This window comes from Acomys minous, assembly GCF_964271855.1.
Source record: "Acomys minous genome assembly, chromosome: 13".
Taxonomy (NCBI): Eukaryota; Metazoa; Chordata; class Mammalia; order Rodentia; family Muridae; genus Acomys; species Acomys minous.
This window is the reverse complement of record NC_140495.1, coordinates 100,969,130-100,981,765: the sequence shown is the minus strand read 5'-3', so window position 1 is coordinate 100,981,765 and position 12,636 is coordinate 100,969,130. Positions and strand designations below refer to the sequence as shown.

The 12,636-nt window shown below is 41.1% G+C and overlaps 1 protein-coding gene across 1 annotated transcript in view; it reads right to left on the bottom strand.

The window, feature by feature from the left end:
- PCDH15 (protocadherin related 15) overlaps positions 1 to 12,636 on the bottom strand; it is a gene marked incomplete at its 3' end in the record, with an annotated part of 1,334,501 nt that overhangs the window by 154,728 nt on the left and 1,167,137 nt on the right. The window contains exon 24 of the mRNA XM_084754693.1: positions 4,317 to 4,433. Within this exon, the coding sequence (XP_084610819.1) occupies positions 4,317 to 4,433 (117 nt within the window). The remainder of the gene's footprint in view (positions 1 to 4,316; positions 4,434 to 12,636) is intronic.

Here is a 12,636-nt window from a genome sequence, read left to right as displayed (position 1 = left end):
TTTTAAGTCAAGTACTGTTGATAGTTTGTAATCTTTCTCATGGAGATGTTTCATAATTCCCTAAAACCATGTATTTGTTTGAAAATAGGCAATCCTGTGAGTTACCTATGTTAAGCCTGTTGTGGTTAATGCCTCATTTAACAAGAATCTAATCAATCCTAAGTACACAAAAGGGAAGATTTCGCTGAGGGGGCATGCTTCCATGGGCTCCTAAATGGGTGAAGAGCCCACGTCACTTACAGACCTCATTCGTCCCATGGCTGAGTGTTGATGGAAGGCACTATTCTGCATCCTGCCTACCAACAGATTTCCATAGTATAGAGTTTGACCTGCAGTTTCAAAAAGAATCAAGATACGCTGATGGAAATTGCTCATAGAGTTCTGTTTTGTGAAATTTTGAAGTGAGAAGTCCCTAGCGAGCAGAAAGAAAAGGTTAACAGTTTGTGTTTTTTTTCCTTCAGTGATCCATCACTTCCTCAATTCCGTGTTAGCATACCATGTCAACCCTGGCATCTCAGCAGAGTGGAAGAGAAAATCTCAATGGTGTTAGAGTCCTGGAAGATTGCTCCTCCCTCCAGAGCACTTTAATTTTGCACAACGTGCACTTTATAATTTTTAATTTATATTCAGAAATAGTGTTCTCTCTGGCTCTGAGGCTGCACTCAACCTCGGCATTGGATACTTCAAAGGGTTTGCTGGGACTGCTTTATAGTTGAAAATACGTGGTTCTCACATTCCTCAAATAAAATAGGATGTCTCACACAAGATGTTGTCTCTAAACATAAAAGTAATTTTTGAATAGCAGTAATATTTAAAACAGGATGGATCAGAAGCTGTGCTAAGCATAAATATGTGTCTTCCTTAAACTTCACTCCTTTGGTGATCTAACTGAGGCATGGAGCCAGCAAGTTTTCCTAATACCACATATAGCCAAATTTCTGAGGATCTCAATAACTTGCCAACACAGAAGAGCATACAAATAAACATGACTTTAGCTATCTATTCCATTATGCAAATTTTTACAGCTGATTATTATGGATTCAACTAAGATGTGAGAATAGAAATGTTGAAATAAGTTTCCTACTATTAAAGGCCTTACAATTTAGTTTAGAACAGAGGTCACCAAATAAACATTTAGTATCATGTTAGGCAGTAATAGCCTCAAGTGCTGGAAGAGATAAGCAAAAACCCCACAGCATGGCAAATTAAAATTATTATCTACTGGTAAGTGGACATCTGAACAATAAAAGAGAAGAAAGCATTGATAAGCATTTCTGGAAAAATATATGAGTTTATGAAACCCACATCAAAGTATAAGAACAAAATTCAGTTATGATATTTTAAAATTATGTATACAGCACTTGCCGTCAGAAAAATTCCTTAGAACTGGGTTACTATTTTGCACGGATATGGATGCAGCCGAACTCTAGACATCTGAACTCAAGGGAGAAAAGTTGTAGCAATAATCAAAAAGCTCAACTCTGAATAACAGCTACCTTGAAACACTGCCAATGTTTCAAGAGTGGAAACTCAAACAGAAATGTGTACATAAATGTAGCAGCTGAAGCCAGCATGCTCACCCAATGGGATGAGCTGAGTCCATATTTTACTTGCTGGAAAGCTGCTATCATCATCATCATCATCATCATCATCATCATCATCACCACCACCACCACCATGGTCAATCATCAGCTATTTCAATAATCACTAAACAACTGACGACGCAAACTAAAGCTTTCTACCACAGAATTGTGAACCTGGGAAAGTTTTTAAAAACAACTTTAATGGTTTAAATCAAAGACTTCTTCTAGGAACACTAGCTTAATAGAGTGGACCATTGACCAAGAAATCATTTCTCACCCTCATGGAAATAATCTGATCACCAGGTACTAAAGTCACACGTGCCAAGAGCTAGTGTACTAAGACGCTGAGCATTCCATCCAGAAGAACTGAACCATGTGGCCACTCATCACTTCCAATCTCAAATTCTCAATTAATTGTACTCTGCTGCGGGGGTGGGGTGGGGTGGGGTCGGGGTGCAGGGGTTGGGGTGAGTGGTTGGTCTGGTGCTGCTATGTATTGAAATGCTAAATTCTGCCCACCCCACCATGATCTGGTTGCTATCCAGAGGAGTAGATTCTCAAGCACACTGGATGATGCTGTGTAGACTTTGATCCCCAATATTCTTTGCTTGGCTAAAATAAGGAAAGGCTGTGGGCTGTAGCTGGGTAGAATAGAAGTAGACGGAGCTTCAGTTACTGGGCTGGGGGTCTCAGGCAGGGGCAAGGAGGGCAGAAGAAGTGGAGAGGGGAGAGAGAGTGAGTGAGAGAGAGAGAGAGAGAGAGAGAGAGAGAGAGAGAGAGAGAGAGAGAGAGAGAGAGAAGATGGAGAAAGAAGACATGGCCTGATGGAGCAGACCCCGCCCAGACAGGATGACTTATTGGCGAGTTACTTGGGAAATGCAACTGGGAGACAGCTAGACTAACTTAGAACATTAGTTTTCAAACCCCTACCCAGATCTAGCCAATGGACAGGACATTCTCCACGGTTGAGTGGAGAGTGGGGTCTGACTTCCACACGTACCCTGGCGCCTCATGTTTGACCACGTCCCCTGCATGGGGAGACTTGGTGACACTCAGAGGAAGGATAGCAGGCTACCAAGAAGAGACTTGATACCCTATGAGCATATAAAGGGGGAGGAGGTCCCCCTCAGTCACAGTTATAGGGGATGGGAGTAAGGGGAAAATGGGAGGAAGGGAGGAATGGGAGGATACAAGGGAGGGGATAACCATTGAGATATAATATGAATAAATTAAAAAAAAAAAAAAAAGAGCCCGGGGTGCGGTAATCCCAGTACTCAGGAAGCAGAGGCAGGTGAATTTTTGAGTTTGACGCCAGGACAGCCAAGGCTCTGTTACACAAAGAAGCCCTATCTCGACACCCCCCCCCCCCAAGAATATTAGTCAAATTGTACCTGGCCAGTCATTGTGCTAGAGCTGTTCAAATAAATCTATAAACCTGTCTTGATTATTTGTGTGTGTGTGTTGGGGGGTGGGGGGTGGTGGGGATAGCTGGGTCATGAAATGGACCTCTGGAGTTGATAAATATTCAACAACAGTCCTGTGGTCTGTTTCTCTCTGTAGTTCTATCTTGTTCAATTGTGAGTTTCTTGAGAGTAAAAACTGGTGTGTTCACGGGTCACGGCTGACCGTAGGCAGCATGTGCTTGTTGTTACTGCGTGTCTGTGTTCACAGACATGCACTTCTGCTTATTTCCCAAGCTATGATAGATAAGTCAGTTACAGAAATGGTTTAACATTCCGGGCAAAGTGCTGCTAAGCTAAAGACGGTTGCTTCCAAAGTTAACACATTCTATTTTCACAGTATACGTCATATACAGCTTGTTGCTGCCGGAACTGACATGTTATAACTGCCATTGATTATTTTTATTTAAAAAATTGTTTTACAAATACTACACATATTAGCACTAAGAAGTATTTTTAAGTCGCTTACATGATTTAAGACTTTAATTTTTTTAGACTTTTCAATAATAGCTCACTTAAAGTTTTATTTGCATTTTCTAGACTCCATTAGCATTATGAGTTCATTCAAAGCAAAAATATAAATCTCAACATTCTACAGGGAAAAAAATGGAATACCTTGTAGGATTTATAAGAGTGCTTTATATTTATGCAGAGTGTTTTATACTGGTGTTTGTTACTTTTAAGTCATATCAAATGTAATACTTTAACAACAATAAGGAAAAATTTCTTCACTTCTTTTGTGAAAATGGTTTAGTGGAAAGCCCTCTATCTTGGTTGGATATTTAGGATGCTCGGAAATAGGTAAACACTCAACACAATTAAAGAAAAAAAATCTTCTAAATACATTTGAAAGAGTTATGGAGATTTGTATTTTTACAAATATTTCATATGTTGGCTTTAGCATTTGCTCATAAAATGGCCACAAATAAATAAAACAGAAATGCACGAATGAACATGAAACCTTCTTCATACAAAACTGAACTGAAGTAATGATCCTGCGTGATGGTGCCTGATTCCAAATGCAAACAGTTCCGTGTGTGTTCATCATTCATGCTAGATAAATTGACAAATAGTAAACATTTGAAATCTAACTAAAAAAGCATATCCTAGGCTGTCTAACTTGATCAGTGGTCACATTAAACATGGCTGGCTGCTGAGCAGGCGCTAAGCAAGAACTCTGGAAGGGAAAGGGGTCCTCAGGACCTTAGCTGCTTTCTTGGGAACTGGGTACTTTCTCACTCAACTCGGAGCATTGGCTATTGTCTCTACTTACAGGAGGGTCTGCATCTTCAGCATAAACGGTGGTGATTGGTGTCCCCTTGACCGCATCTGGAGCCACCATGCCCTTGTAGATGCGCTTGCTAAACACTGGAGGGTAGTCATTCATATCCTGCAGGGTAGAGTTGAGAGTTAGTGCTGCGGCCAGAGGGGTTCGGGAATCAGGTCGGTTTGGCTCCTTACGGCGTGCAACCTCTTTACCATGGCCTGTTACATCCTCCTGGTTCCACTTACCTTCCAACTGACACCCCACAGAAGTCAGGTTCCTGTATCAGTGTGTATGACATCACCTGAAGGCCACCCTCAGAACATCACACACTTTCAAGGCTCAAGTGGTGCTTAGAATTTCCCTCCAGGAAAAACCCCTAAAGGTGTCATGTAAGCTCTAACGTTTGAAAACACAAAGGGAATGTGTGTGTGTGTGTGTGTGTGTGTGTGTGTGTGTGTGTGTATTGTGAATGTATGAGTGTCCATGTGTGCCAAATCAGCGTGTATGTGGGGGTGAGCATGCATGTGCTCGCACATACATTTGAAAGCTAAAGTACAACTTCAGGTAACATTCTGTGGATGGGTGTGCTTCCTTTTTGAAGACATGGCCTCTCACTGGCCTGGGACTCCCCAGTAGGCCAGACTGGCTGGTTTATGAGTCTCAGTTATCTGCCTGCCCCTGCCTGCCCCTGCCTGTCCCTGCCTCCTCAGAGCTATACAAGCTCATGGTGTCATGCTCAGTGGTTTCCTTCCTTCCTTTCTCCCTTTCTTCCTTCTTTCATTCTTTCCCTTCTTCTCTCCTTCCCTCCTTCCTTCCTTCCTTATTATGTGTGGATTCAGGGTCTTGAACTTAGGACCTGTAAGTCAAGCACTTTACCAAACAAGCTTTCTCACAGCTACTTGGCTCCATATGTGGTCTCTTAAAGAGTTATATTCTGAGCCAGGTGTGTTGGTGCACACCTCTAATCCAAGCACTTAGGAGGCAGAATCAAGCAGATCCCTGGGGGACGGGCTAGCCTGGTTATATGGAGAGAATTACAGGATAACCACAGCTGCACAGAGAAACCCTATTTCCAAAAACCAAACCAAAAAAGTTACAATCCAGGAAATAGAATAAAAGATGACGCCTTGTTATTTGTTTTCTTGTTTCCCCTTTTAAAACTCCTCTGTGTTCTTGTAACAAGTTTGAACCTCTCACATGCTTAATATGCCTGCATGAATAAACTGTGAAATGTCCTTTGATTCAACTTCCATTCTTGTGAGTATAAAATAAAACAGTAAGAGGAGGAAGTCTTCCCTGAAGCACACTACAGTGATGGCATTCGGAATTACATATGCTTTCAGATAGAGAACAGTGTTAATTTACTTAGGGGAAAATTTCAAAGCAGTTGTTATGCATCTGATTTCATTTTTACTTTGGTGGTGGTTCTCTTTGTCAGCCGTTAAGTAGATACTTAGTTTACCCATGATAACTAAGCCCTGGATACTGTACTATTGGATAGTATATGGCTCAAGATAAAGATGCCCCTATGGAAACTCTCTTAACTATCATTTGACAAAGGCGATGGTCCAGACAATTACTGACTTGTGTGAACTGATACAATTATTTGTAAGAGCCAAAAACAATAAATCAAGTCCCTCAGGAAAATGAAGATTTTTTTTTAAACCATCTTATCCTTTAGGGATAATTGCTCGCCATTTTTTTTCCTGACTTAATATGTTTACTACAAGCATTGCCTTAATGTTTGACTAAGCATGATATCTGGCACTGTTTGGGGTGCTTCAGGCCAAGCACATTTCGGCACTGTGCTAATGCTGTTGATTACCTAATGTTCCTCTCTAAGGTACTTTTCATATTTGCTCTTAAATGAATAAGGTAAAAACTCTATACATTCTTTCATATGTGTTCAGAAACGTCTTGTGTACCTAGTGCTAATCTGAAATGTACTAATTAGCCAAACAATTGCTCACTTCTCTTTTTGCAGGATGGTAGGGGTGGTCTTGTGTGAAAACAAGGTGGATTTCCTTTTCTGTGCAATACAGCGAGCTAAACAAGAATAACCTCAAACAGTCAGCAAAGTTGAGAATCCGAGGTATGCTGCAGACACGTGGTGCTCACAATCTTGTCTATGAAAAGAAGACTTCCTTTCTAAGTTATGAAGTATAGAATATGAGCTAGCAAATGGGCTTAGACGTGCTGGCTCCCCATAACCAGTGGTGTAAAGGGACTCATATGAGGATCTGGGCAGGGAAAGCGCAGAAAACACTTGCATACACACTGTCCACTGATTTTTTTTAAAGTAGTGATTAATTTGGTGAGCATATCTTATAACTAAAGATTGGAGTCCATTTGCACCCCTAAACTGTAACTTCTGAAGTCATAAAAGGAGAGTCCAACATCACATGTTTAACCACATCACTTTCCAAAACTTGATGAACTCAGTGTACGTCTGTGTATTTTCTTCTGCGGCTATATCCCCTCCCTTCTGGCCCAAGGCAGCTTAAAATTTTTGGAGAACCTGACACTTTGGGGGTGAGATAGAAGGATGTAGTTTTTTAGTTGCATTAATCCAGTCCTTTTTTTGGTTGGTTTGTTTGTTTTTCAAGACAGGGTTTCTCTGTGTAGCCCTGGCTGTCCTAGAGTCACTTTGTAGACCAGGCTGGCCTCGAACTCACAGCGATCCGCCTGCCTCTGCCTCCCAAGTGCTGGGATTAAAGGCGTGCGCTACCACACCTGGCCCTTATGGTATTGATAACAAAGATCCATTTTTCTTTTCTGCTGGCTTGGTGTTATCAGATTTGCCTTCAAGAATTCACAGTAGGTCTTTTGATATCCATCCTCATAAACTGATTACACACACACACACACACACACACACCCCAAAGGCTATAATAACAGAAGACCATTAAAAGATTGCTTAGTCTCATTATTTTGCTTGCCATTGACAGTGTGAAGAATAAATCAATATGGTTATAATGTAGCAGTGCTTCTTCTGATGGCCTGACTGTACATGTTTTAGGCTTATGGTCTCTATTGTGGCTAAAATATGTTGCGGGTTGCCCATTATTCTCCCACAATGCACTATTTTGGATGAGACAGTTTATTGAAATGCAGTGCTAATGTGCATAATCAATAGCTCATTATATTTATGCTGCAAGGATGGCAAAGAAAAACTGCATATAACATGCGGCTGTGCTTCCCGGTATGTAGTGAATTTAAAAGCCCAACTGTCCCACTAGAGGGCAGTATTGGTAAAAGGAAAGATTCCTTGCTCTGCCTTATAGTTAATTTTATCATTAAAATCCATTATAGTTTGCTTCCTGTGGTTATATTTGTTGATCTGAACAAAAATTAGTTTTTGTGTTTCAATAGAGCATTCCAAATGTTACCATGGTTTTCAACTAAAACAACACCGGGGATCTCTCACTATGTTGTTTTTTTTTTTAACCAGCAAAGCCTGTAATTTGAATCCATACATTCTACAAATAAAACTTGACCTTGTTATTGTTAGCTAGCTAGAAGAAAATATGAGTTTTATGTATTCATTTTCAAAATGAAAGCCTAAAATAATCACACAAACCTGTTTTGTTTTTTGTTTTTTTTGATTTGTTGTAGACCAAAGAGTAGATTTGAATGGCATTACAGGATGCCATGAGCTAGCTGGCAAGTATATAAATGAATAACAAGTTGAAAAATCAACACAATAACTAACTATAAAGAGACAACAAAAGTGTGATATTTTCAGAAATATAAATCAACTGTTGTCTAAATCTCCTTCAGCTCGATGCCCCCCAAGATGACACTGGTGGGGACCAGCAGCTGGAGCAGCCTGCATGCTTCTGCCTTTCTGTCTGGCACTGGCACTGTCCTGTGGCACTGTCTGGCCACCCTGGCCTTCCCCGCCTCTTCTCAGCCAGGTACAGTCGGTTGTGTTCTTTGTGCCACCAGATTCCATGAGTGAGCTGTCACAGCATTCTTTCCTGTAGGATCTGCCTTCTGTTTTCTGTTTCTTGCTGCTCTCTTGGCTTGTTTGCTTGACTCCTCTCATGCCTGTACTCCTGAGTCAAGACATGCTTTCTCTGAAACCTAAGACAGTTTCCTCATATATCTTTTTTTTTGGAACATTAGTCCCAGAGGAGACATTATAAACAAGACCAAATATTCTTTATTGGTATAAAAAATATCATTTTATTTCTTTCAGGTTGACAATCTATAGTAGCATTATATGAAGTAATGCTGTTTAGAAGTGTATTTAATTTTATGTAGTCCAATATTTTCTAACCCAAACTTATTTGTCTATGGTGTGTATGTGTGCATGTATGTATATGTGTGCATGTGCTTGTGTGTATGATTACTATGTCCAAGAACAAGTAAACTATAACAGATTCCTGAGAGACAAGTCTGGGATGTTAAAGATGTAAATTGTTATTGTTTAGAAAATGGAATGACTTTAAAGTTTTCTGAGGCTGAACTAAGATACCAAACATGACAAGCACCATACAGTGGATGGCAGGTAGCTCCTTGGGGCAGGGAGAGCACCTGTGCATGGGTGGGTTGTAGTCACGACAACAGAACCTATGTCATCTGGTGACAAGGCCTTAGCAGGAGGGAGATCTTAACAGCTTCCTCCTTAGCTCCCACTGGAAGGTGGTCACAGCTTGTAAACTGTAATAAGAGGTTTTGCTTTTTATAAAATCATGGGCAAAAGTGCTAACCAGTGAAGGCTAAAGGGGCTACATTATATTAGAAAAATGAAGTACTTTCTTAGGATTTTGGGAAGCAACCATGCTCTACTGATGGCGTTCTAAGGGACCCATGCAATTGCTACAGCTCAGGGGACAAATTCCGCCTGCCTGTATGTTACATTTTAGTCCTTACATTCCAGTGTGGTAGGACATGAAAGGATCCTAACCAATGATCTGTCTCAGCCTCAGTCATGTCTCTCTGTGTATTCATCCCTTTACATTTAATGATCAATATGTCGAAAATAACACAGTAATAAGACACTGACCAGCAGAAGAGAAGATGGGAGAAATTTGAAGGCCACTGTAGAAAGCCACTATTTTTTTTTTCTTTCAAGATAATTGACCCTATGGAAGAGCTCACTATTTCCTTTTTGACTTTTAGATTGTATTTTATGTGTAAAGTGCTTTGTCTGCATATGGGTCTGTGGATGACTTGCATGGCTGATGGAAGCCGAGGCAAGAAGAGGGAATCAGATCTCCTGAAACTAGAGGTACAGGTATGGTGTGAGGTTCCATGTGGGTGCCAGGAATTGAACCCAGGTCCTCTGGAAGAGTGGGAAAAATGTTCTTAATCATGGACATATCTCTCCATCCCATATGTCCATCCATGGACATATCATCCATCTCCATCTCCGTGTATCCAGTGAAACTGAAGAATAACAATCATTAGTTCAAAAGCTACTTTCTTAGAATTATCGTTTTTGTTCAAATGTCCCCATTTAGACAGGAACACAATGCCTGTTGCTAGTCTTGAAATGTGCAAGGTTTCTGCCTCTTTTGGGCCCAAGGTCCTTTCTCAACCTATGACTTCTTCTACGTCCAAATCAAAAGCCAGGACCCTCCTCGGTGGCCCTCATGTGATGTGGCTCTGTCGGTGCTGCCATAGTCCTGCGCATTGCTTCCTTCAAGAAAAGCTGATGTCTAGCTCACAGTCTATGGCATAGCAACATCGCATTGTGAAGGAGCATCCTTCAAAAGAATAAAGCACGAGCTCCTTCTAGGACATTCTACTTGGCACAACTTGAGCCTGTGTGGACAGTCTTTTCTCCCAGGTCCTCTGTCCTGCTCCTCCTGTCCTGCACTCTGGGGCAGGCAAGCGTATCTAGAGAAGATCTCTACCACTTGCTCCTCTGCAGCCACTCTAATAAAATCGCAACCAGTGAAAGAACCTTGTTGTCACTTATCTGTCTTCACTAGCCCCTTGAAGGTGTAATTCACCTAGGAACAAGTCCAGCCTTTCTGATCTGCACTCTTTCTAGTTCTGCCATTATATCTTATCTATACTATAAGAACTTAGATTCTAATATTTTAAAGATTGTAAGTTGTGTTATAACTTAGTTTGGGAAGGCGAGACATCCTTCTGGATCTTATTATTCATATTGTTTAGAGTTTTGGGTGTGACTTTAGATACTTCCCCATAGCATGCAAATTACTATGTTCCCATATAATAAGGTTTTGTCTATCACTGCCCTCTAAATCTACAACAAAATATGGTTTGTGCATATGGTTTTGTTATAGGATATTGAAACTTGACACTGGAAAAGCTTTTCACATGAGTCTGTGGTAAATGTTTACTTTGCTCATCATGTAGATAGTTTCTCCCTGGTATCCCTGGATTTACGCAGTCACCAAGATTTACATGGGCTCAGCACTACATGCTTTATCATTTCACTTTGCTTTCTTTCTTTCTTTTTTTTTAAACAAAAGAAAGCACGGCCCTGTTCATACTTTTCCAAGAAAGGATCTTTAAGACATTCTCTTCATGGTGAATGTCTGGGGAACAAAATATCTCTCCTGCAAATCCTAGGCAATTGTGTTATCAGCAGAACAGCTTGCTTGTGCTGCTGGAAGCAGACAAACAGCACGGAGTTTGCAAGTTAGGGGAGGTTGCATTTGTGGAGAAAAGGGGCCTGGACTCTAGTTGTCCATCAGGACCAGGAGGGACATTTTGTTGCCATCAGTGGTAGACTAAAGAGTTTCAAAGTTTCAATTTGCATATCTCACTTGGCATTACCAGAAAAAAAAAAAAGAAAGAAAGAAAGAAAAGAAAGAAACCACCTGCCTTTAGAAATACTGCCTGAAATTTTATTATGCTTATATAAGTAAGAAAAGAATAAAAAAGTGATGTTGAGCATTTATATAATTGGGCATGGGAGAAGTTTTGTTTCAAATGTATAATAAAAAAAAAGAAATAACCTGGGTCCAGGCAATGGTGGTGCACAGCTTTAATTCTAGCACTCACAAAGGTGGAGGCAGACAGATTTCTGTGAGATCAAGGCCAGCTTTGTCGATAGGGTGAGTGACAGGGCAGCCAGGGCAGTGTGGTGAAACCTTGCCTTGAAAACCAAAACCAAAACCAAAACCAACAAGCCAACATGAAACAAAGTGAAAAAAAGAAGAAAGAAAGAAATGACATGGGGGCAGTTAGATTTATTCACTGAAATACTTGACTTTTCTGAATAAAATGAAGGGCTGAAGGACCAACCACGGCACCGAACCAGCCAAACATCCTCTGCATTCAGAGGAAGGAGTGGGCCACAGTGAACGGATCTCCCGTACATGCTTCTGTGAGTCCTGGTGAAACCTTACATTAGAACAAAGAGCAGCCCGGCAAGAGGAAGCTTACTTGTGGATGGGAAGCAGGGTGATTAAAAAAACATATCTTTATTCTGTGTTCCTTTTTAAATAAAATATCTGGACTCAGATCATCTTATTGACTTCTTCCACAAATGCCATCAAAGCAGACTGTGCTCCAATCAATTTGGCATATTTCTTCCCAATTTGACCTCTTCGGACTGCTGTCCACCACCATCACCACCAGCCACCCCTGAGAGTGAAGTCAGTATCACTTGGTTAGCTACTTTTCCATCTGGGGAGAAGAGGAAAACCCCATAAAATAAGAAGGCATCTTCCTTTGTCACATGACAATGGACCATTTCCCTCTTTTTAATGCATAGGGACCCAGTCCTACCACAGCATCAAGGTTAGAAAGGCAAACTGTTTGTCCGCTGGTTCCGTTGTGATCTTGAACTACTTGATCCATTTTGTTTGCTCTCACCCAGTGAGTTTTATCTCCTCTCCTGCCAGGACAATTTTTTTTTCTTCCCCAAAGAAAATGTGTACACATGCCCTTGAACTCATGACAAGATCTGCCCAGTATGATTCTCTCTGCCTTCCATTTGCTAGGATCAAGGTTGTGCTGACTACCTTACCTGGCGGTCTTGAAAATTCTTTTTTTGTAAATTTTTTTATTTAATTAATTTCTTCAGATTACAACTTAATTGTTGTCCCATCACTTGTATCCTCCTGTTCTTCCCTTCCTCCCTCCCACTTTCACCCTATTCCCCTCCCCTAGGTCTATGACCTAAGACCGAGGGAGACCTCCTCCCCCACTATATGGTCATAGGCTATCAAGTCTCATTTTGGTAGCCTGCTTATTCTTTCTCTGAGTGCCACCAGGCCTCCCCACCAAGGGGAGGTGGTCAAATAAAGAGCACCAGAGTTCATGTCAGAGTCAGTCCCCGCTCTCCACGTAACTGTGGAGAATGTCCTGTCCATTGGGTAGATCAGAGTAGGAGTTT